General features: G+C 46.7%; 1 protein-coding gene across 1 annotated transcript in view; it reads left to right on the top strand.

The window, feature by feature from the left end:
* RPUSD2 (RNA pseudouridine synthase domain containing 2) overlaps nucleotides 1–26,235 on the top strand; it is a 61,143-nt gene extending 34,908 nt beyond the window's left edge. Inside the window, exons 2-3 of the mRNA XM_085626861.1 lie at nucleotides 8,143–8,439; nucleotides 25,310–26,235. Coding sequence (XP_085482987.1) covers nucleotides 8,143–8,439; nucleotides 25,310–26,080 — 1,068 coding nt within the window. The 3' untranslated portion in view covers nucleotides 26,081–26,235. The remainder of the gene's footprint in view (nucleotides 1–8,142; nucleotides 8,440–25,309) is intronic.
* Nucleotides 26,236–26,953: the final 718 nt, after the last annotated feature.

Genomic DNA, 26,953 nt, shown 5'->3' with positions numbered 1-26,953 from the left:
CCCATATTAAAAAATAATGCTTTTTTCACATTTAAGCACGCATTGACTAAGCCAAAGCAACGATGCTAGCTTCGCCTGAATTACGAACAGTTTGCAGAGGGTGATGTCGTAATCACATGCATGTGAAAATATGAACTGCAAAATAACTCTTGTGCTTCACCAATGACATATTAAATGCCAGTGGTGTAGGGTATCTATGCACGGTGTGCTGTGGCACTGTATAGGTCTCATTAGCACTTGCAACAGACAGCTGAAACATTTTATGTATTAGCTTCTGCAGAATGGTTCGAGGCATGTGGGCTGCTGAATTCATATCTGTGCATAGATCGCCGCCTAGTGTTGGGTCCGGATGATCGCACATTGTTGTCCTGGAAGAGTCTTCGAAGTATCACGAGATAGGTGACTCCTCCCCTGGACCACAGTGCGCATGGGCACCCTCTCTATCCTTAGATTGTTTTTTTCCACCATTGGGTTCGGATGTGCTTATCTTAGCTCAAGTTAGGAAAATTCAGTTTAAGGCCAAAAGGCCTTTAGTTATCGTCGGTACTGTTCCCGTTCGGTATCGAATAGTTTTCCTTAGTGCTTTAGCACCTTCTTCCAGCTTTTCGGATCCGCTTGGTCCGAACATCGATCGACGATGGAATCGAGGACTCCATTCAAAAGGTGTCCTTTATGCCACGCGAAATACCCACACATCGACGTCCACCCGGTATGCAACAAATGTCTCTCACCAGATCACGATAAGTCGAAATGTATGGCCTGTGCCCAATTCCGCTCGAAGAAGACTCTCCGGAATCGACGGGCAGCGAGATTGGAGGCGCAGCAATCGGCGCCTGCCCCAGCCAACATCTTTAGCACCGAAGACGAGGACGCCGAGAGCGTGGAAGAAGTAGACTCCAGCCCCGCTTCCGAACACGATTCCCGATCGGAAGACGACGATGAGGTGATCTTTCAGAGAGAAGAAGTCGTCGAAGAGGTAGGAGACTACGATGAGGCCTTTGGGGCCGAGGAAGACAGCTCCAGCGAGGAGCTAGGACAACCCGTCGATACGGAGGCCGAAAAAATAAGTCGTCATAAGGCTCAGGTCGAGGGATCGCCTTCGGGCCTTACCCAAGATCAATCTCGCGGTTCTTCGGCCCCGCCTTCGGGCCCGGCCTCGAACATTTCGCAAGAGCCATTATTATCGAAGACGACTGGATTCCCTTCAGCGAAACCGAAACCATCCATCGCACCTGTTCCATCGAAACCGAAAGTGAAACTGGTTATGATCGGCTCGACGGCCTCGAAGCCCTCCACTCCTTCGAAGCCGGCAAAGGTCATCGGCTCCGACCGCGCAAAAAGGGATTTCGGTGCCGAGCTCACCGCAGCGGATACGGGTGCCGAGCCAAAGAAGAAGGCCCTCGGTCCCCACAAGGCGCCTCGGCCTTTGGCACCGAAGACATCGGCCCCAACCACCAAAGTCAAGGTGGCCACCCCGTCTGCGTCGACGTCTAAGACGGCGGCGCCTGCCAAGTCATCTACTCCAACGAGCGTCGATACCTCCCTTTGGATCGATGACCCCATGACTGCAAAGAAGTCAGGGGCCGCTTCGACGCCTACCTCCAAGGTGCCGACCGGTTCCAAAGAGCCATCTGCGTTCACCGTGCAACAGGTCTCGGCATCATTGCAACGCATCAGAGAACGGGCAGCCCTCCACTCTACGGCGGGTCCCGACACGCACAAGGCTTCGAAAGCACCCTCGGCGCCGACCAACATCACGTTTGGGTTGCCGGCGCCGAAACTGTTAGAGATTCGGACACGTGTCCGCCAGACACAGTCCCCATCCACTGGACAAACAGATCTCGAGCCTTCACAGCCACAATTTATCGACGCCAACACTGGTAGGTTGATGCTCCGCAAGCGGAAAATCACGCCAGAGAGGGGATTGGACTCCTACAAAATTCCTCTCAAACACAAATTGCCGGCAGGGTCAGAGCCAGTGCTTCATGAACACTTTCAACCCTTCCATCAGGATCCACCGTCCTTTTCTCCTACGCCTTCAGAGGCAGACGCAGTAGAGGACTATGTAGGGGATGATACCACCTACCCTGGGGATATCGATCCTGATGATCACCTGCAAGACCCAGATCAGGCATGGGATGACCCCACCGACCAGGGTACCGCACCAGATACCCATGACACGCAGCTTTATAACATAAAGACATCTCCCACAGAGGACACTGCTGCCTTTAATGCCCTCATAGAACGGGCTGCTGCCACTCATGGAGTAGAACTCCATTCTGACACTGTCGAAGAAGACTTCTTGGTGGACACTTTCGCCTCTTCCGAAAGAACTGTCAAGACTCTGCCCATGTTAAAAGGAGTTCTCAAACCTGCAAAAGACATTTTTAAAGAAACAACCAGGGCACGGGTGCTAAACCCCAGGATTGAAAAAAAATACAAGCCTGCACCCGGAGACCCTATGTACATTAGGGGTCAGTTACCTTTGGACTCCATGGTGGTTGCTAATGCTCGCAAGAGAGCCCACTCACAAACAGGTGATGCTCCTCCCCCAGACAAGGAGTCCAAAGTGCTGGAGACATCAGGCAAACGGATTGCAGCGCAAGCAGCGAACATCTGGCGCATTGCCAACACACAGGCACTCCTGGCCCGTTAATAGGTCCCACTACGACACACTAGAATCACTACTCCAACATTTGCCAGATGAATATAAAGAGGCAGCGGAGCTCCTCATCAGAGAGGGACAACTCCTTACCAATGCATCCATCAAGTGCGCACTGGATGCAGCCGACACAGCGGCGAGGGCAATCAACACAAGCGTTATGTTGAGACGGCATGCATGGTTGAGAATCTCAGGCTTCAAGCCGGAGATTCAGAACAATAGCCTAAATCAACCGGTCAACCCAGACTATTTATTTGGCCCTGACGTTGACACTACCCTCGAGAAAATTAAAAAAGACACTGACACTGCGAAATCAATGGGGGCTCTGCAGACGCAGCAGTTTCGTAGTGGCTCCTTTCGTCGCCCCGGGAATAGAGGAGCAGCTAGAGGTCAGGGGGCACACAAAGTACCTATGATAAAACCAACAGAGGTGGATATCGTGGCTCCAGCACCAAGGGCAGAGGACGTGGTTACGGCAACACCAGGTCCTCCCCCAAAAACAAACAGTGACGCCCTCTCCCTGCCCCCCGACCACATAACACCTGTCGGGGGGAGACACCAAAGGTTCCTGTCAGCGTGGAAAACCATCACCACAGACAGGTGGGTCAGGGACATTATCCAGCACGGTTACTGTCTCGAATTAACGTCCACTCCACCCAACATACCGCCAAAGCACCGTCCTATGTCCGTAGAGCACTTGGCATTATTGCAGCAGGAAGTGTTAAGTATGCTGCAAAAAGGTGCAATAGAGGTCGTGCCCGTCAACCAGCAGGGGACAGGGGTGTACTCTCTGTACTTCTTAATCCCAAAAAAGGACGGGTCGCTCAGACCTATACTAGACCTGAGACCCCTCAACCAATACATTCTCTCAGAGCATTTCCATATGCTCACCCTACAGCAGGTTCTCCCGCTACTCAGTCAGGGAGACTTCCTAGCCACACTGGACCTAAAAGATGCGTATTTCCACATACCCATACACCCTTCACACATGAAATATCTCAGGTTCACTATTCAGGGGCATCACTATCAGTTCAAAGTTCTCCCCTTCGGAGTAACAACAGCACCCAGGGTCTTTACCAAGTGCCTAGCAACAGTGGTGGCACATCTACGGAGACAACACATTCACGTCTTCCCTTACCTGGACGACTGGCTTGTTCAGGCAAAGTCAGCCCAGCAATGTGCCAGCCACATGTCCCTCACCATTCACCTTCTTCACAGTCTGGGATTCTCACTAAATTACCCAAAATCACATCTCCAACCCGCACACGTACGACAGTACCTGGGCGCGACCATAAACACTCTGGCAGCCACAGCTCAGCCAAATTTACTGAGGATCAACAGCATGCAACTGCTGATCTCAAAGTTCAAACCTCAACACTCCCTTCCTGCGCGAGTGTTCATGCAGTCGATAGGCATGATGGCCTCCTGCATTTTCATAGTCCCGCACGCGAGACTACATATGCGCCCGCTTCAGGAGTGCTTGGCACGTCAATGGAATCAGGCTCACGGGCAATTAAAAGACCTAGTGTTGGTGAGCGGTCGGGCATACAACTCTCTGCATAGGTGGAATCCACAAAACCTTTGCAAGGGCCGACCGTTCCAAGAGCCTGTTCCACAAATAATACTGACAGCGGATGCCTCTCTCCAGGGTTGGGGAGCTCATGTACTCACTTACACAGTGCAGGGACTATGGATGACACAACAAAAGAAGATGCACATCAACGTTCTGGAACTGATGGCAATCTTCCTAGCCATGAAGGCATTCAAAGTACACTTGTGCAACAAAGTCGTGTTGATCCGGACGGACAACATGACTGCCATGTACTACATACAGAAGCAGGGAGGAACACACTCTCCACAGTTGTCTCATCTGGCTCAGGGCATGTGGAAGTGGGCCATTCAGAGGAACATATTCCTCATGGCGGAACACCTCCCCGGCAAGGAGAACCAGATGGCGGATCTGCTCAGCAGACACAGCCACCAGATGCATGAGTGGGAGCTACATCCGTCAGTTCTCCAACCGTACTTCCAACAGTGGGGTCATCCAGAGATAGACCTATTCGCCACAAACGAAAACACAAAATGCCAAAGCTTTGCCGCCAGGTTCCTACATCCACAGGGCAATGCGATATGGATGAACTGGTCCGGCAGATTTGCGTACGCTTTTCCCCCAGCGCCATTAATACCTCTAGTGGCACGCAAACTGCGACAACACTCATCCTAGTTGCTCCCACATGGGCGCGCCAACCATGGTACACCACCTTTCTAGAACTTTCCGTGGTGCCGCATCAAAGGCTGCGGATCAAACCCGCACTTTTAACGCAGAACCATGGCGAGATTCAGCACCCAGATCCGCAACAGCTGAACCTGGCAATCTGGCTCCTGAAGTCTTAGAGTTTGGCTACCTAAACCTGCCACCTGACTGTATGGATATCATCAAAGAGGCCAGGAGACCCACTACCAGAGCTTGCTATGCGGCTAAATGGAAGAGGTTTGTCATTTACTGCAACAACAATGACATTAACCCGCTGGACGCATCCATTCAAAACCTCATCTGTTACCTCCTACACCTATACCGATGCAATCTGGCATACAACTCAATACGTATCCATTTAACCGCGATAGCAGCCTATCTCCAAAACAGGCAGCACCTCTCTTTATTCAGAGTGCCTGCCATCAAAGCCTTCTTGGAGGGACTCAAACGAGTAATTCCCCCAAGACACCCACCGGCACCGGTGTGGAACCTCAATTTGGTCCTCACCAGATTAATGGGTCCACCCTTTGAACCCCTCCATTCATGTGAGATTCAGTTCCTCACCTGGAAAGTGGCTTTCCTAGTGGCAATCACTTCGTTAAGAAGAGTTAGTGAACTCCAGGCACTAACCATTCAAGAGCCATTCATACAGGTTCACGCAAACAGGGTTGTACTACGTACCAACCCCAAATTCATGCCCAAAGTGATATCGCAGTTCCACATGAATCAAACTATCGAACTGCCTGTTTTCTTTCAAAATCCACAGAATGTCGCAGAGAGAATGCTCCATACACTAGATTTAAAGAGGGCCCTCTTGTACTATATAGACAGAACTAAGGACTTTAGGAAAACAAAACAACTTTTCGTTGCCTTTTCTCCTCAACACAAGGGCAACGCCATTTCCAAAGCAGGTATAGCCAGATGGATCGTTAAATGTATTCAAATTTGCTATCAAAAAGCTAAACGCACATTAACGATTCCCCCACGAGCCCACTCAACACGAAAGTTAGGGGCATCCATGGCTTTCATAGGAAACATTCCTTTACAGGAAATATGTAGAGCAGCCACATGGTCCACTATACATACATTTACCAAACACTACTGTGTAGATGTACACTCAAAACAGCAGGCAGCTGTAGGACAGGCTGTTCTCAAAACTCTTTTTCAGACTGCTGCAGCTGGCACGGGTAGCCGCCGCTAATGGAGGTACTGCTATGTATTCTATGCAAAGATATGAATTCAGCAGCCCACATGCCTCAAACTGAATATGCTACTTACCAGTATGCATCTGTTCTTGGCATGTAGGGCTGCTGACATTCATATCGCCCACCCTCCTCCCCGGCGCCTGTAGCGGCTGCAGCACTCAGAATTACTGTATAGCATGGTCATCACTTACTGTATCTACTCCATCACTGCCACAATGGCGAAAAACAATCTAAGGATGGAGAGGATGCCCATGCGCACTGTGGTCCAGGGGAGGAGTCACCTATCTCGTGATACTTCGAAGACTCTTCCAGGACAACAATGTGCAATCATCCGGACCCAACACTAGGCGGCGATCTATGCACAGATATGAATGTCAGCAGCCCTACATGCCAAGAACAGATGCATACTGGTAAGTAGCATATTCAATATATTACATTAATTTCACTTCTCCTTTCCTCCCATCCTCCCCTTTCTCTCTTGCAGTCCATCGTAGCCTGACTTTCTTACCACCTCTTCTTTATTCTTTGTGTCGCTTGATATAGTTCATCACCAGCATTTCCTTAACCTTTTCTAAAAGACACCACGGCAACAGAATAATACCCCTTCATGTGTCCGTGTAAGAGCTGTAGCTCTAAAACATGCAAAGGTCGCAGTGAGATTAACCTATGTTTAATCTACTGCTTCAGATATCTATACATTCAAATGGGTCCCAAGGCTGAAGTTGGGCCAGCTCACTCTTATTCTTTCAGGATGGTAAAATGTCCATGCCAAATGATGCTAACACCTGTTGCCAGTATGTGGTGCATGCTGCATATACATCAATTGTTTCCTAAAGGTGTTTGGCATGAACAGGGCCCTAAATTGGCAGGCATGCACTTTAAGTTTTCCATTGCAGCTTTCATGTATCCATGCTTCATTTTTTGGATTTCTTATCCTTTTTAGCTTCCACTATTGTATTATATGCATGCTGTTGAGCAGTATATTATACTCTTTGCCATTAGTCTATAAAATACAGGATGCTGTGCTAGTGCAAACATTGAGTAGTGCTGCCCTAAGCAGGACACGAGAACATTGCAGTAAATAAAGAACATTTCAGGGCAGAAGTGCCTATCGTTGTCTTGTTTTTACAGAACAGTCATTTTCTTCGGTCGTGTTTGTGATTATGGTTGCCGACCGAGCCCGGGGTTCAGCGTAACATCCGCCTTCACTGAAAAGGAGACTGCATAGCCAAAAAAGAATTGCTTGTTTCTCAACACTTATCCGATAATGCTATTTTATCAAAACAATGGGTACTGATGCGATCCTGTGGTCCCTAATGCATGCCTTCCTATATCCACTCTGCTGCTTGAATGTGTCCTCTTCGTTGCACTGTGCTTATACTCCCACTTGTTAGGATTTTCTCTACTAGTCCACAAGTCATTGATACAACACATGTAAGATACAATTGAACAATTACCCCCTTGCTTTAGGTTGCTTACACACCCGTCCCCCACTCCAGGAAGTGTATATCCTGCACCAGCATAGACATCCATTTATACTGTAGTTTACATACTATCTACAAATTCGGAGTTCTTTATATGCTCTTATCACTCCGCCAATTAGTTTCTCCCCTCTCTATGTCCCCCTCGCCCAAAAAATAAAGTCGCTGCTTCCTTTTCCACAGTCAGCACTTGATTTAGGATTGGTTCTGCCCACAACCCCCTGAAAGACCTTGAGGCACACCACTAATAAAGGCACACTGCACCAGTGGTCCAATTACAGCAGTTCTTAGAGACCTAGACCAACGACTGACATTCCGGCTTTTTCCTGCTGCATCAGATGGCAACCTATTTGCTAGAAGTGATGGATGACCTCTGCCGGATAGCACAATACTACTCTGCCTCTGCAGTCTCCTCAATAGATCTACAGTGGCCAGAAGGTTTTTTATTTTTTACACATTTAGATAATGAAAATTACAACTTTGCATTTTCAGGTGGAAACTAATAACATCCAAATTTTCTCTTTTGAACCTTTGTTGCAGAATAATGACTTTCTTCGCAATACAGTTCACCGCCATGAGCCTCCTGTTACAGCACAGCCTATTAACATCCTCGAAGAAACTGATGAAATGGTGATTGTGGACAAACCTTCATCTTTACCGGTGCACCCATGTGGAAGATTTCGGCACAATACGGTCATCTTCATCTTGGGCAGGGAACATAACCTAAAGGAACTGCATACTATTCATCGTTTGGACCGCATGACCTCGGGCGTGCTTATGTTTGCCAAAACCGGAGCTGTGTCGAAGAGGATTGATGAGCTAGTTCGTGAGCGGCAGGTGAGTTGGTGATAAGGCTGTACTTGTTAAGGCTTAAATAAAAAGATGAGTAATAGGCCTTAAAATAACATAATTACATTTAATAACGTTCTTGTTCTGTAGTTTGTCAACCAGGGAGAGTAAGGGCTGTCTGCCTGTCACCTGAACTTGTTTCCAGAAATTTTTTGCAGTTATTGTGCTGTAGTGCAGAGTCTAGGAGTGTGCAAAATTGCTTTATTTTTTCATGACAATGTGGCTTGCCAGTAATGCATACGACCGTTTATCAGTTTTTAGGTCAAGCCTAGAGCAGCGCTTGCGCTGCTCTAGTAAAACGACCTCTTGGAATCGCTCTGGAGCGTGTGAAAAGGACTACGGTTTGCGGTACGAGCAGCAGCATGCAGTTTGCAATCTGTCAGATTTCACACACGAGCGCAGCTGCTTTCACTTCACGGTCGCTTTAACTTGGGTTGTTTCATCAGGATGTTTTCTCACTTTAGCTGGCATATTATTTTAAGTTTCTAAAGTTGTGTTTCAGTTCACATATTGCGCTGGATATCTTCCTGTGGTTTTACTCATTTCAAATGTTCCCATAAAAGTTGGCAACCACTCTGACACCACGCTTCTGGCTTGCAAAAGGTGTTGCAGTTAAGACACGGAGATAGACTTAGGTTCCTTTCTGTGGGCTGCTTCTTTTCTCCGACCCCCTTTCAGATGCAATCAAATTTCTTGTTTTTCTTTTTTTTGTGTTGTGTTGCGGATGCTATATTTCGTTGAGGGTCACAGGATTTCTTTTTCTGTACCCCCATAAGTTCCTCGCTTTATCCCACCACCTTGCATCCTACGCTTAAATGTACTATCACGCATATTCTTATGCACTGCGTTTTCTATCTTGCAAATCAAATCAAGTTTTTAAGACCTTTTGTTTTTTAAATATGATGTTCTTCATAGGAACAAAGCGATGGAGTTATTGTCTGGAATGCGATATTTAGATGTGGCAGTTGGGATTGCTCGGTTTTTACGATCTGTTAAACAGAATTTAAAAAATGAAATGTAATGGGGTGGGGCGGCGAGGAGGGGGGGTTCATTTAAAGGTTTTAACTGTTAAGTGAGCTTTTTTTAGAATGTTTTATGGACAATTGTCTAAATAAACTTGTTTTTGAACCTGAAAACCTACGCATACACGTATTCAGTCATCCAGCTTTAAGCCACCATGTTTGGTGGCTGTAACATTTTCATTGTCTTCTGCTGCCATTCATCTTTCTCCATCCAGCCTGAACACCAATCCATAATGGTATGACAGCAGTCACAGGTTCCTGTTATGTTTTTTTTATTTTTCTGGGCACCATCCTGTCACCACTCAATCTGTTCCCCACCATCCTTCACCCCCACTCAGAACCTTCCTGCTCACCATGGTGCGTCGTGGTAACAAGGTGTTTCTTCCTGTGCCTCCCTTTGCCACCCTTTGCCACACCTCTCCTTGTCGGATTTCCGCTACTCTGGAAACTCCACATACGTTGTACTTTCTTCTTCCTGCACACCACAACAGCCATTCTGCACCAAATGCTTTAGGTAGTTTTGTTTTTCTGAATGGACCGTCCATAGCTTCATTAAACTGCTGTCCCTTTGTTCCGTCGCTGCTTCTTCTGAGCGATCATCCTGATGATGATTTCCAGGCTCATGAGCTCCTCTGTTACTGTGTATTTCTGCTTCATCTGGCTGCAGTAACATGATGATGATGATGATGATGGTAGTAATTATCTTTCCTCCTCTGTGTTTCAATACGGTCTCTTTTCTCCCCACCCATCCCCCCTCACTCTTTTTCATTTCTTTGCCTCTTCGTGCCTGTAATGAGGAGTTCTCACCCTGAAGCACTGCACTCGCAGAAGGCGTGGCTATACATTTCTCTTTTAGTAGAAATTCTATTTTTTGTCCCTTCAGCTGCATGACCGGTTCCCACACAATAGATAGAGAGATAGGCCAAAGGCAAGTCCACATCAGAGATCACAAGGCCAAGAGTACTTAGGGTAATGATGTTTGCGGACATTTGCACCAAAATCTTTGGTGCATCTTTCTGTTAAATCCAATGGGACCATTGAGAACAGGTAGAAATATTCTGTGCTCCAAGATGTGCAATTTACTCCCAGTATCTGAGATTGTACTTCAAAGTGTGGGATTTACATAAAATGATAGAGGCTCTGCAATAAGTTTTGAGACTCCCAACAAATCGGCCAGACTCAATGCCACAGTAGGAGACTTTCAGTGACTGAAACAGTACTCAAAAAAATGGAACTCGTACTCATTGAATGAGGTTGCCCTTTAAGGTGTGAGGCTTGCATCTATTGGAAAGAGACTACATCAACACAGGGGCTGTAAAAATGCAGCTATACCGTGCCATGCGGTGCCAGCGCCCGCCATGCTCAGTTAGATGATCCGCCCTCACTGCGGGTTTTTAGGCTCCGGCCCTCACTCTGTCTTTGCCAAGCATGGTGCCAGGAGTCACTGTGAAGCTCAACGCCTGCCAATTGTTCGGCTTCTTGTTGCTGCCCTGCTTGTCTTTAGGTGGGACCCGTACTTCCCAGGCTCGGAATGCTGTTTCACACCCCTTCCCTCCCCTTGCTTGGGTGACACCTGCCTCCAGGGGCGGGTGGTGACATTTGAAAGTGGCGCGGCGTAAAATGATTGTAAAGGAAGCAAATAAACGAAAGGACCGGTTTTTACTACATGGGCAGTCGCGGGGGGGGATGGGGGGGAGGTGGTTGCACGGGAGAATACATTTAAAATTAAGAGGAAAACTTACCTGACCGCCTCTGCTCCAGGTCAGCGTTGGCGCCTCTGCCCTCTTCAAACTGGAACAGCACGTCAGCACTGCAGTGGCAACCCCTCAGCCAATCCTGGCTGAGGGCACAGCCTACTCTTCGCCTGCCGCCTGCCCATTAGGAGACCGAGGGGCTCCTCATGGAGATGCACAAGTCCGTGAAAACACAAGTGCGCATGACTGGGCACGGACTAAAAAATCGCTCACCATGCCCACTCATGCGCACTTGTGCTGCAGTGCTGCCTGGTCTGACAATGCATGTCAGTCAACATGACGCCGGAACGCCCACGGTCCGACGTCATGCTGACTGACATGCTTTGTCAGTTCTCCCCACCCTCGGCGTCTCTGAACTTAAGTAAACTAAGTTCAGAGACACCGAGGGAGCTGCGGGCGGGTTCGGGTGCAGGTGGGGGAACGCCCCAATGGATGCACCGCGCCTGCCTGCCTCCGTTTTCGAAGGATAGTCCCTAGCTTGAGGCATCATATTCCCCTTGTCATTTCCTCATTGTATAATTTATAAATCGCTCACATCCCTGTCGATGACTAGAAGCGTGGCTGTGTCCTCGAAAGCAACAGGTGAATGTTGTCGCTGCGGGTGCAGGGGGGGTTGGCTGAGGGCGCCGCCCTTGCAAATATTTATCTGGCCCTGCTTGTCCCCCCCATGAATGTATGTATTCTCACCCCAACAGTTCAGGCGTCTAGCGCCCAAATGGATAATGGGATTAGCACATCTCGCGCCAAGGCGGTTTTAGCCGGATCTCAGGCTCCCCTGAGGGTGGGGGGTCACACAGTCCTTGAACTGGGAGGCGATAGTTTTTAAGAGCGCTTTATCATGCCACTCAACTGCTTTCTAAATGCTCCAGAACCGCGAGAAATAAGGGGGTCTGTCCAAGATCACACAGACTGTTCACGCCGGGATTAAGACTTTCGATTTATTTTATTTGTTAAATATAATACCATGTCCCGTTCGGGTGCAATAAAACATACAGTAGTTTTGTGTTGCTAGATGTGATGGTTGGTCTTGGTCAATTTTTAGCTTGGTTGTGATAGTTTGAACGAACATTGTCTACGTTTCGCAGTCTATTTAGGTGCCCTTTTGCATTGTGCTCTCTGCTGCAGTTGTGCAGAAGGGTAAGAAACGGGGACTCTGTATTAACCTCACATGGACCTTACAAGAATGAAACCCAGAGAGAGCCCTGCCGAAATGTTAACATATGTGTGCAGTTATTGTAGGTTCACAGTCGTCAGCTGGTCCTCTGTCGAGTCAGTTACTCTCAAAGGACCGCACCAATGGAAAGTGAAACTACAGGCCAGCACGTTTACTGTTGTTAAAAAAAGCTCTGCATTACGCGTGAGGTGGTGGTGGTTGGAGGGGGGGGGGGTTAGCTGTTAAGTTATACTTTTAAACTGGAGTTTAGGCCGTTTCTAAGCACTACCAGAGTTCGGCAGTAATTTTTTGTTCCGTAAATTGTGTAATCTTAGCAACTATAAAAGCGCCAAGGAGTCTTTCTGTTATTGTTGGGCGCTATAAAAAGCATCTGTTATACTATTGCTTTTGTTGTTGGTATTAATATTATCAGCCGTTCCAGGGTGTTTAGCATCAATCGCCTGCCTTTTCAGCAAAACACTGGGAAGGGGCCTCTGCGTCGGGTGATTTCTAAAGAATCTCTAATAACCAGAGTTGGCATTCTTCACCCTGCCCCTTCTCATAACTCTCATCCCCTCTCTCAACCCCCTCTCTCTTTTACATCTAAATAATACAATGAATCTTGGCATTAAAGAATTTACCTTTATAGATGCACTAAATACAGAAAGAACCATTTTTTTGTTCCTTTTTTCACAGTAGCAGACTTAAAACAAGCATTGGCATAGCCAATAGGTCTCGCCTTTGAGACCTTATAAGTGTTTAGTTATCCAGCACAATATTCTTGGTGCAACAACATCAACTGTTGCATGGCTAGAAACTTATAAGGTCCCAAAGGCGAGACCTATTGGCTATGCTAATGCTTGTTTTTTTTAATGTGAGCACGCCAACAGTTTAGCACGATACAGTTAGGAGAGTAGTTTGAGTAGCAAATGTCTTTATGTAAGCTATTTTCTGTGTGAACCAGTCTTGTACACACAAAAAAGAATGCAAAATTGCATAATATGCAATTTTATACATTTCACGTAATTAAGCAGATTTCTCCAGCATAGTTGACATTTTAACGCAGGCAGTGCAGACCCTCATAAGAAAATTATCTCTCAATATTAGGTTTCATTACAGCAGGTAGTTGCCCAGTATTAATGTGATGGGTACAATCAGACAGTTGGGTATTAAACTGGTGTTCTTCCTGACCATATTCAGAAATGGAGACTTTCCTAAAGCAAAGGCTGTGGATCCAATGCTGGCAGGTTTAAAGTCCATGTTTCGAATCCAGGTATCACGTGAAGTTGGATAAACCTTGCCTCTCTTAATTCATTTATCCAGCTCAAGTATGTTTTTAAAGTGAATTTTCAGAAAGCTCTCCATTTTCTCAATGTCCTCTGGCCCACATGTTTGTATTACAGATATCCGCATCTGTGAAGTAATGTACCCCCCTTCCCTAACCTGAATAATTTAAAGACCTTCTATTACTTGTTTGCTCAAAACTAATTCCACTTATTCCTAGGTGTGTCTATTTCTTTTTTTCTTATGGATCTGCTGAGTTTCACTCCACATTCCGCGCATATACAGGCATGAGGAAAGCACCATTTTACTAAGGAATGCTCATACCTTTTACTACTTTTTGTTTTTGATTTTTTACTAATATTTTCCTTAGACAATAAACAGGCACATTTCTCAAGTTACATTTGCATATACAGCGAAATCCTGTATGATAACTTAATTTGCTAATGCGAGATTACTGTTAACATAAAATAAGTAGAAAAGGCCATTTTAAGCAAATGGTGTTAAAAAGTACAGAATAATTGACTCACAAACCTGAACGGATCGTTCTGTGTCTTACAAGAAGGAGAGACTTAAAAAAAAAAAAAAATATATATATATATATATATATATGATTCAAATCCCTTTATTCCGTGGCAATTCTGTGAATAAGAGGACAGCACACCAGGAAACCGCACAAAAGTTTATTGTGCGCTAGCTTTAGAAGGACGACGCGTTTCGGCGTTTGCCTTTGACAACTTGACAAAGGCAAACGCCGAAACGCGTCGTCCTTCTAAAGCTAGCGCACAATAAACTTTTGTGCGGTTTCCTGGTGTGCTGTCCTCTTATTCACTGAATTGCCACGGAATAAAGGGATTTGAATCGTATCGCAGTGGCTGCTGCTGCCACTAACAGCACCAACGTCGCAGGCCTGGGGACTGCTCGTGCAGCAATTTAACGGGGATATATATATATATATATATATATATATATATATATATATCTCATAGCATTAAATTGAGGAGAACACCTAGAGATTGGGCAATAAACATTGCTGGAAAGCAGAGAGCATTAGTTCTTATCCAAAGATTGTCCAGGCAGATTTCTATCAACTGATGAACTTGCAAGAACAAGACATGGGTTGTGTATGTAGGTCGGATTCTCTTTAAATCAAGAAAGGAATTTTACTCACCTTAGATGGGGTTTCCTTACTATAGAGGCGGCAGCATTCACCAAGCCATTACTTGCATGTTAGTGTACGGGCTGACAATAGATTCCAGCTCCTTTGCCAAGTGGAGCTTTCCTTTCTTTAGAGGGGTGCCCCTCACCCAACCATTGCTTTTGTGCGAGTATGCAGGCTGACTAGCCTGACTCCATTCAGTACTTGGGTAATAATGGGCAAGATCACCTGAGTGTGAGGGGGTAACAGAAGGAAACAAATAAAACCAAGGGTAATAGGGCATAGCGCAACACTGAATGTCACTTCTATGTCTTTTTCAGGAAACAAGCACCAAACATGGAAATCATTATCAATTTAGCAATCTTTGCAAGTAGTTTTTGAAGCTTTGCATTTATTATTTTATCAGTGCTCTTCATCTTTCCGCTATTTATCATCATTTCCTAATTGATGAAAATGGTGGCCGAAGAGTAGGAAAATGTTGTTCGAGGCATATGAGCTGCAGATCACACACTTAGGATAGTAGATCGCCATCTGGTGTTGGGCTCGGATGCTTGCAGGTTGTTGTTGTCTTCGGAAGAAGTCTTTGGTCACGAGATAGGGGACTCCTCCCTTGGACTACAGTGCGCATGGGCATCCACTCCATCCTCAGATTGTTTTTTTCCGCCATTGGGTTCGGATGTAACTTTTCCACTCCGGTAGAAAACTTCAAAAACAAGCTTTCGAAGCGAAAAACTTTTACAAAACTACATCGAGGCACCTTCACTCGACATCGAATTCATCGGACCGGTTCCGGACGTCGACGCGGGCGATTGGACCTATCCGCGCAGTAAGGCCTACAGCCTACGGCTCATGGAAAGGATGCCGTTTAAAAAATGCCCCCAGTGTGGAGCAAAATTCCCACACAGTGACCATCATAAGGTCTGCAACCTGTGCCTCTCGCAGGATCACAACCAGTCCAGCAGTCCAGACTTCGCCGCATTTCGATCCAAAAAGACCATTCGGGATCGAAGAGCTCGACGCCATATCATGGCACACAGACCAGCCCCGGAACCAGAGAACATCTTCGATGAGGGTCCCGATGTCCCGGAAGAAGATTCCGAGGAACTTAAAATTATCTCGGAAGCAGACGACTCAGACGACCCCATTACTCTGGGGCAACGCGTGAGTAATACTACCCCAACCCCTCCAAAACCAAAGGCATTGGTCAAGACTTCGCCAGCTGGCCCCAGTCGAGACCGAAAACACCCTTCAGAAGCCCCGCCTTCGGGCTCGGCTCCGAAGAAACACAAGCCTTCCACTGGCTCGGGCCAGAGCAAACCACATATCATTGTGCCATCGACACCTTCGGCACCGAAGACACAAGACCTCTCGGCACCGAAACCGGCCCGGCAACTTCAGCACCGAAAACACCGAGGCCCAAAGACAAGCTGGCGCCGAAATCTTCATCGGCACCGAAATCTTCATCGGTACCGAAACCACCGGCTAAGGACTATAATACACCTCCTAAAGCTTAAGACTCTACCGATCACCCAAAACCTCGATCGGAACCGAAAAAATCGGCGCCAAAGTCTGTTCCTCAAGACCAAGAACTTTTCCACCCAGATCCAACACAAAAAAGGATCTATACTAATCCAAAAACCGGACATGTCACTGCTGTACCTTGTAGGAAACGGAAACCGGATACAACACCTGCCCCAGTTCTTATAAAAAAGAAGGACTCGGCAACATCCCCAATTCCTCCTTCCTCTCCTGTTCCACCTCCTACCCCACCCCCTCTGCCTACACCACCACTACCTCTACCATCTCCATCACATACACCACCCCCACAGGATGATGATGATGACCTAGGGGGCGGGGGTGATCCGGATGATCTTAATAATCCGTTCACAAACCCAGATACTGTACCATTGGACGACTGGGCATACCCTCTACCAGATATGCCTGACCCTACACCATATCCCTCCAAACCATCACCTCCAGATGACCACCTGGGGTTTGGACAACTAGTGCACTGAGCAGCACTTTATCATGGCGTCACCATGCACTCCGATGCACCTGAGGAAGACTTCCTCTTACACACCTTTGAACAGTCTCAAAAGTCAGTTCAAATTTTACCCATGATTAAAGGGGTCATAAAACACGCCACAGAGGTATTTAAAGACCCCGTACGGGCCAGGGTACTCAACCCAAGAATTGAGAAAAAATATAGACCTGCCCCAGAAGACCCTTGTTACATCAAAGGGCAGCTCCCTCTGGATTCCCTGGTCGTTTCCAACGCAAGGAAACGTGCCAACTCCCAAACTACAGGAGATACACCGCCCCCAACAAGGAATCCAAACTATTAGAGGCATCAGGCGAAAGAGTAGCAGCACAAGCCGCTAATCATTGCCGTATCGCCAACACTCAAGCTCTATTAGCACTCTACGATAGAGCTCCCTATGATCAGTTAGAAGACCTGATACAACACCTACCAGACCAATACAAGGCCCAGGCAAATGACCTTATACAAGAGGGAAAACTTATCTCAAATGCCTCAATTAAATGTGCACTTGACGCCGCAGACACTGCCTCTAGGGCAATAAACACAAGTGTACTCCTTAGACGCCATGCATGGCTACGCATTTCAGGCTTCAAGCCAGAGGTACAAACTACCATACTTAGCCAACCATTTAATCAAGAACAACTGTTTGGACCAGCAGTAGACACTGCACTTGAGAAAATGAAAAAAGACACCGAGACTGCTAAATCCATGGGAGCATTGCAGTCTCCACAACCACGTGGCTCCTTTCGACGCTCCTTCTACAGGGGAGCCTCCAAAAACATTGGAGCAGACACCTCCTCCACATTCAAACCCTCTACACAAACATCCCACAGTAGAGGATATTTTAGAGGAGGATACAGAGGAAACCACACCAAGGGACGAGGTCGAGGCAGTACCAACACTCTTAACTCTCCTGCCACAAAACAGTGACTTTCCTCCACTCACCCCAGACCATTCCACTCCAGTCGGGGGAAGACTCCAACAGTTCCTACCTGTCTGGAACTCCATCACAACAGACAGGTGGGTAAGACAAATTATCCAGTATGGTTACTGCCTGGAACTCACCACTACCCCCCACACATTCTACCCAAGCAACGCTATATGTCACCAGACCATCTTACGCTCCTCAAACAAGAGGTGCTCTGATTGCTGCAAAAACAGGCAATAGAACCAGTTCCCTTACAACATCAGGGTACAGGAGTATTCTCACTGTACTTCCTAATCCCCAAAAAGGACGAGACGCTCAGACCAATACTGGACCTCAGACTCCTAAATCAGTAAACTCAGATCATTTCCATATGATCACTCTTCAACAAGTACTCCCACTACTAAAACAAGGCGATTTCCTTGCCACATTAGACGTCAAGGACGCCTATTTTCACATCCCCATGCATCCTGCTCACAGGAAGTATCTAAGATTTGTGGTGGACGGACAACACTATCAGTCTACAGTCCTTCCATTCGGGGTAACAACTGCGCCCAGAGTATTCACCAAATGCCCAGCAGTAGTAGTAGCGCATCTCAGGAGACAACAAATTCATGTCTTCTCATATCTAGACGATTGGCTCATAAAAGCCAATTCATTCAACAAGTGCATCCTACACACTCACCAAACTATTCAAATCTTACACAACTTGGGATTCACAATAAACTATCCCAAATCTCATCTCCAACCCTCCCACATCCATCAATATCTGGGAGCCACCATAAATACCTCCAAAGCACTAGCATATCCCAGCCCAGCCAGGATAGCCAAAATACAAGCTCTGATCGCAAAATTTCAAACCCAACACTCTCTTCCAGCAAGAGTGTTTATGCAACTCATAGGCGTGATGGCGTCCTGCATCTTCATTGTGCCTTATGCAAGACTTCAAATGCGTCCCTTGCAAGAATGTCTAGCACGTCAGTGGAATCAGGCTCACGGACAACTGGCAGATCTGGTGTTGGTGGACAGCCGCTCACATCGCTCTCTAAAATGGTGGAACACCATAAACCTGTCCAAAGGCCGGCCGTTCTTAGAGCCTCTTCCACAAATAGTGCTGACAACCGACGCATCTCTCACAGGATGGGGAGCCCATCTCCTAACACACACCTCTCAGGGCACATGGACCACTCAACAGAAAGGGCTCCATATCAATTACCTGGAGCTACTGGAAGTATTCCTAGCACTAAAATCATTCCAATTACATCTCCAGAACAAAACTGTCCTCGTCCGGACGGACAACATGACAGCCGTGTATTGCATACAAAAACAAGGAGGCACACATTCTCTCCAGCTGTCCCAGCTCGCACAGAACATTTGGAGATGGGCCATTCCCCAGAACATATACCTGCTGGCAGAACACCTTCCAGGAGTTCACAATCAGATTGCCGACCTGTTGAGTCGACAAACTCAACAGATCCACGAATGGGAACTACACCCACAAGTCCTACTCCCATTCTTCCAAAAATTGGGCCAACCAGACATAGACCTGTTCGCCACACACGAAAACGCAAAATGCCCAACCTTCGCCGCCAGGTTTCCCCACCCACAGTCGAAGGGCAATGCAATATGGATGAACTGGTCAGGCAGATTTGCGTACGCTTTTCCGCCTCTCCCACTCATTCCCTTTGTGGTACGCAAACACAGGCAACAGTCTCTCAAGCTGATACTAATAGCTCCCACATGGGCGCGTCAACCCTGGTTCACAACACTGCTGGAACTCTCTCTAGTTCCACACCAAAAACTGCGCCTCTCCCCGTCCTTATTAACCCAGAACCATGGAGAAATCAGACACCCAGATCCACATCAACTGAACCTAGCGATCTGGCTCCTGAAGTCCTAGAGTTCGGTTACCTCAACCTACCACCAGACTGCATGAATATTATAAAAGAGGCCAGACGACCTACTACTAGAGCCTGCTACGCTGCAAAATGGAAAAGATTTGCCATTGACTGCACTAACAATGATATACGTCCACTGGATGCATCCATCCAGAACATCATTTGCTACTTACTACACTTGCAAAGATGTAATTTAGCGTACTCATCCATGCGTCTTCACCTAGCAGCATTAGCAGCCTACTTACAAAATCGACAACACTTGTCATTATTTAAAGTACCAGCGATCAAAGCGTTCATGATAGGTCTTAAAAGGATTATTCCTCCCAGATTACCACCCTCTCCAGTGTGGAACCTAAATATTGTTCTCGCAAGGCTAATGGGTCCCCCATTTGAACCTCTGCATAAATGCGAACTACAGTTCCTTACATGGAAAGTAGCGTTCCTTATTGCTATCAAATCCCTTAGAAGGGTAAGTGAGATCCAGGTTTTAACCATACAAGAACCATTCCTACAGCTACACCGTAACAAAGTGGTTCTTAGAACAAATCCTAAATTCCTACCCAAAGTCATTTCTCCGTTCCATCTTAACCAATCAGTCGAGCTACCAGTGTTCTTCCCAAATCCAGACTCTGTAGCTGAAAGAGCTCTTCATACCTTAGACGTTAAAAGAGCCCTACTTTACTACATTGACAGTACTAAACCATTCCGCAAAACCAAACAATTGTTTGTTGCTTTCTCTCCACCACATAAAGGCAACCCCATTTCCAAATCCGGAATAGCTAGGTGGATAGTTAAATGTATCCAAATATGCTACCACAAGGCTAAACGCACTCTTAACAGTTCCCCCTAGAGCGCATTCCACACGCAAAACAGGGGCTTCCATGGCATTCCTAGGAAACATTCCCTTAGATATTTGTAAGGCAGCCACATGGTCTACAACACACACCTTCACTAAACACTACTGTGTTGACGTGCAAGCCAAACAACAAGCTTCTGTGGGTCAGGCTGTCCTTAAAACTTTATTCCAAACTGCTGCAACTGATACAGGTGACCACCGCTAGGGGAGACACTGCTATATAGTCTATCTTAAGTGTGTGATCTGCAGCTCATATGCCTCAAACGGAATATGCTACTTACCAGTATGCATCTGTTCTTGGTATGTAGAGCTGCAGAGCCACACACGCCCACCCACCTCCCCGGGACCTGTATCTGTTCCAGCATCGTCTTACTTAGACATCACACATGGACATCCTTTCTTTATTTTTACAAACTCCATCATTTCCCATCATGACGAAAAACAATCTGAGGATGGAGTGGATGCCCATGTGCACTGTACTCCAAGGGAGGAGTCACCTATCTCATGACCAAAGACTTCTTCCGAAGACAACAACAACCTGCAAGCATCCGAGCCCAACACCAGATGGCGATCTACTATTTATTTTTATTTAAGCAATTTATTGAGCGCGCAACTACCCGGGGGTGTCTCGGCGCTAGCTAGCTATCCTAAGTGTGTGGCTCTGCAGCTCTACATGCCAAGAACAGATGCATTCTGGTAAGCATATTCCTTCTATGCAATCCTGCTTCTGTTATTGCTTGTTACAAACATCCACCGTCCATGAACGCTTGATTAAAAGTGAGGTCTGGAAAACAATGAGGAGCTGGATGTAAAGTGGATGCATGGAAAGGGGTGGTGTTTGAAGGGCCACTCATGTTGACGACCAGTCTTGGTATTCAAAAATAAAGTCGGCAAGTAGTTTCATGTCTGTGTGCTAGGGGGCAAATTAAGAGTTGGTTGGAATTTGGCCCTCCATTATGCCCAGAACTGTTAATGTAGTGGCCATTAGTAAATTAAAGTAGGGTCGAGGTCTTATTACAAGTTTATAGGGAATAACTTGTGAAAGTCTGGGTTTCTGGGCAGATTCTCGCTTGTTTTTCTCAATTTGTGGATTTGCTTTCAAATGTTGGTTTTGCAAGTGTAGTGTCCGTGTGACAAACTCCAGACGCTGTGGTTTTTTAGGTCTCGTCTGAGACAGCGCTTTAGCGCTGCTCTGGCGAGACTTATAGTAAGCGAGTTTTGGAAGTGCAAACAGTGGCTTTTCAGGCCTCCAAATACAGTGCATGTGCCCTGGGCGCGCGCACCATTTGGCAGCCTGAAAAGCACTGCCTGATCACTTCGCGGCCCCTTTGATGTCCTCAGTGAGCCGCGGCCACTGAGGACATCAAAGCGGCCGCGAAAGTGATCACCATTTGCCACCCCCTCCCTTATCCCACTTCCTGCTTGTTGGGAAAGATCTTTTCTATAGCGTTGAGATCCATTTATATGTAAACGGCTATTAAAATGTATATATTACCATACAGAAATGCAACAGAACATGCCATATAATCTGCCTTTGATCACAGGGGCTGCATAAATTGCTTTTCTTCACCGTATCATTTACCTCGTATTTCCCGCATGATTCGGCAAATGATTGTATCACATACTTTGGTTTTCCTTTTCTGTGTAAAATGGGAAGAACCTCGCTAAACCCATCTCGATCCTTAAACAGCATTAAGCTGTTCCTCCCTGGCACGCCTGGCTCTAGAACACGGTGTCTGTGCCCATCCCCACTCTCAGGTAAGTAATGGTATTTTATTTCTGCCATTACTTACTCCTTCCGCGGCCTCACCTCTCGCCGCCCGTTATTTCTTCCTGTGACTGTCGGGTTCTTTTCCTCAGTATCAGTGACCCTGAGCACGTGCGTGTCATAAAGATAGCGACCTCCAGCTCTTCACACCTACTTTTTCCGCGCCTCTCCGGGGCTCAAGCGTCTCTGATAACAATGGTGCTAATACCGAGCGTTTTAAGAGAGCTAGCCTTTCACACCCAACCCTATCATTTACAAAGGAGCACAGTGAGCCGTAGAAAAGGAAATAATTCAGTACTGCTCCGTTGAAACAATGCATCGTCATTAAGTGAGATTAATCCAACCTCCTTTCCTCCGAGTCTATCCCAACAGCCCTAGACAATGCGTTCCATGTGTTTTATTGCTATCCAGCCGTTTACCCTCATTTTAATGTTTATTTACATGTTCATATAAGCCGCATCCCTCGGGTACTTTGCAAAAAAATACAAGTAAATAGTTACATGCAAAAATCTTTATAGCTGCACAATGCGTGTCTGCAGGCCATACAGGAACTTTGCACCAAAAAACGGGCTTGCACAGATTGAATGGGGCACCATTCACAAAGAAATAAGCCATATGGGTAAACATCAAGGATTTGGGGCTGCAATGAAAACTATCTAACTATTCACGTTTGTTCTATATAAGCATCATATCCTAAATATAATTCACTTTACTTGACACTCGTCATGTGTCACACTCAAGCTATGGTATTTATTATGTCATCTGCACCCAGTAGTATAGCGCACGTTCTGCTCTTGGTATGACCTTGTAGTGCCTTCCTGGGAGTAAGGACCCGTTACCATTGAGGGGTTCCCATCGCAGGGCGCACTCTGCTTCGCTCTGTGCTCTTGGGCTGTGTTTGAGCTCTGGGGCCACATGGTGCTGAGCTGGTTCAGTGCAGAGCCCAGCGCCTGTTTTTTTGCATCAAAGGCATCTAATATTCATCACTATGACCTGGAATTTCTCTGAGTTAAAGAATGAACTTTAGAGAGAACAAGAGGCGTTATCTACTCACTGTTTCTGACTTTCACAAGCAGACTGGAAGAAACCTCTGCCTGCCCACGCCAGCAACTTTACTATCCAGCAAAAATCAATTCAAAACCTGCTATCGAGGGAGCATATTTTCCGAGCTGTGATTACAAATACAGGTTTAAACTCCCCTGCCCCAACCACCTCAATATGCATCTCTGAGGCTCTTTTTATGGAGCGGTGTTTGATTATGTTTAATTTATCACTAGTTACCACGAAGAACAGCAGATGATAGGGTTGTTTGTTGACGGGGTGTCTGCTCTTTGGAGAGCCGCAGGTCGCTCCTTTGAGTAATGCCCATACTCTCTACTTCATTCAGAGGCTTTCCTCTGATTAAGTTGCAGCTGAGCTGCCACTTCAAGGAAACACTATATGTGACTATATGCTACTACATTACCCAATCGGAGAAGGACACATTTCATTTTCATCTGTTCTGTCCTGGAATTTACTTTGTCTGATAAAGAGGAACAGCATTCAGCAAGACTTGTAAAACTTCACCTGATTGGCTCAAGACGTGACTCAATGTTTAGCTAGTATGGCTACCTGAGCTTTCAGGGGCAAGCACATGGCCTTGTAATGATGTTAATGTGTCTTAAATAAGTAGATAATTTACAATGTTTGTTTGTCTCTAGCAGCAGCACAGATTTGAGGAGGGCAGTCATACGGAATGTACTGCTGCACGCCGCACACTGCTGTACGCCACACACTGCTGCACACTGCTGCATTACTCACTGCTGCATGCTGCACGACACTGCTGCACGCCGCACACTGCTGCATGCTGCTCCACACCGCACACTGCTGCACGCCTCACACTGCTGCACGCCTCACACTGCTGCACGCCTCACACTGCTGCACGCCGCACACTGCTGCACGCCTCACACTGCTGCACGCCACACACTGCTGCATGCCGCCGCACGCCACACACTGCTGCACGCCGCACACTGCTGCACGCCACACACTGCTGCACACTGCTGCATTACTCACTGCTGCATGCTGCACGACACTGCTGCACGCCGCACACTGCTACACGAAACACTGCTGCACGCCACACACTGCTGCACGCCTCACACTGCTGCACGCCTCACACTGCTGCACGCAACACACTGCTGCATGCCGCTGCACGCCTCACACTGCTGCACGCCACACACTGCTGCACAGTGCTGCATTACTCACTGCTGCATGCTGCACGACACTGCTGCACGCAGCACACTGCTGCACGCCTCACACTGCTGCACGCCTCACACTGCTGCACGCCACACACTGCTGCATGCCACACACTGCTGCACGCCACACACTGCTGCACGCCGCACACTGCTGCACGCCTCACACTGCTGCACGCCTCACACTGCTGCACGCCTCACACTGCTGCACGCCTCACACTGCTGCACGCCTCACACTGCTGCACGCCTCACACTGCTGCACGCCACACACTGCTGCACTCTACACGCTGCTTTTATGCGAGTTTATGCTACTGACATTGTAAATGACAATGCCTTTTATTTGTTTTAAAACCAAAACATAAATAAAAGGCATTGTAATTTTACAATGCCAATAGTTCAAACTCTTATAAATGCGAGACCTATTGCTTTGCAAATGCTTGTTTCCCTTGATATTGTAACTGTGATGGGGTGGTTGCTCTTATTACTGGCCACATTGGAAATTACAGAGCACTCTTAAGGGAGTCTACTTGGGAAGCATGTTGACCCTTAATAAAATACCTTTATTATACCCTGCTAGTTTTGCTTCTTTGAAAATCATACACTCCTTGTCCTCTGCATGTGATGTCGCAGTCGTTTACTGAAAAATTACAGTTCGCTTTTTTTTATGCAAATGTTTAGAAAATGTCCGAGCGATAATTCACACATATTCTATCTTGTTGTTCACTCTTAAAAAGTAACCTAAATGTGTTTTTTTTTTTTTCTTCCCCTCGCAGCTGGAAAAGGAGTACGTATGCCGTGTATGTGGGGAATTTCCAGACGGAGAGATAGTTTGTGAGGAGCCCATTCTGGTTGTGTCCTACAAGGTGGGGGTATGCAGAGTAGACCCTAAAGGCAAGTCTTGTAAAACAGTATTCCAAAAGCTCAGCTACAACGGAAAATCCAGTGTTGTGAAGTGCTTTCCGCATACTGGCCGCACTCATCAGATACGGGTTCATTTGCAGTTCTTGGGTCATGCAATCGTAAATGATCCGATTTACAACACCGATGCTTGGGGTCCCAACAAAGGTAAAGGCGGTAAAATTAATAAAACAAATGATGAGCTCCTTAAGGCCTTAGTTGAGGAGCATAGATTCAAACAGAGTCTGGACATCTTGGATCTGCCAGAGGACGAGCTGAAGATTATACTTGATGACAAGCAATCTGAAAACCCTGCAGATAACCTCGCCAGTTTAAAGACTATTGTGACTGTGGACAGTGAGGATGGTCAAATTAAAGAAGTATCAGTGAACCCTGCTTTATCCCTGAACTTGTGCAGTCAAAATGATGCATGCAAAACTGGCAGCAAAGTTGGTAATTTAAATGGACAACATGAAGGTGTGACAGATCTGAAGGATCCTTTATGTGGAGAATGCAAGCTAACAAGATCTGACCCAACACCCAAAGACTTGGTGATGTACCTACATGCACTGCGCTACAAGGGAGCACATTTTGATTATTCCTCCCCAATGCCCGACTGGGCATTCCAAGACTGGCAGGAGGACTGAGAATATTTGAATTACTGCTTCGGTTTGTTTTGGTAAAGAATGGCGAAAACAAAACCTTTGCTTTTATCTTCCTTTTGTGTAGGTTTGTAAGTGACTCAATATGTGCTGGCACACATTTTATTTAAAAGAAGAAATAAATCACTTCAAATCAGTAATTTATTGTTTTAGTACAGTAAAACACTACACTCCATTGACAGATCATTTGAATTGCTAATATACCATGGTGCAGTTTTTCTTATTCCATTGTCATTTGCTACCTCTCCTTTTTAGGTCTTGCCTAGACCGCGCATGAGCTGTCTCTTCGAGGCATGTTGTTTACTATTAGTGGGCTTGAGTACTGCCCATTACTTACCATTGGTGGGTTTCAAAGCCGCTCTCAGTTGCTTCCTGTTGGTCAGCTCTGCCATTGCGTGTTACCTTCCTCTAGAGCAGGGTTCTCCAAAGTCGGTCCTGAAAGTCCGGATTCATGCCAGATTTGAAAGATAACTACATTTATCTAAATGGGGATATACAAAAAATCTGGCATGGATCCGGTCCTCCAGGACCGACTTTGGAGAACCCTGCCCTAGAGCATGGGCCAAGTACTTGTGTCCGTGCGCTGTCACGATTTTTGGAGCTATTTTTCCTTTTTGTTGAGCCACTCTACAGAGAGCATGTTTTGCAGCTGGCTGTGCCATCCACTCCATCTCCGTCCGACCATCTGCTTCTTCCCTCTGTGTTGCTGGTCCCTCCCATTGCCGTGCTGGCCTCCCACCTTTCACAGTAAATAATGCAGATGCTATATGCCTTTGCCCCATCCTGCTTCATGAAAGGCTTTTACTTTTGTTTTTGTTGCTATTTTTGGATAGCGCGGCTTCTACCCTGAGGTATTGA

This window comes from Triturus cristatus, chromosome 9 (genome assembly GCF_964204655.1).
Source record: "Triturus cristatus chromosome 9, aTriCri1.1, whole genome shotgun sequence".
Taxonomy (NCBI): domain Eukaryota; kingdom Metazoa; phylum Chordata; class Amphibia; order Caudata; family Salamandridae; genus Triturus; species Triturus cristatus.
The sequence above is the reverse complement of the archived record's forward strand: the minus strand, read 5'-3'. Positions and strand labels throughout refer to the sequence as shown.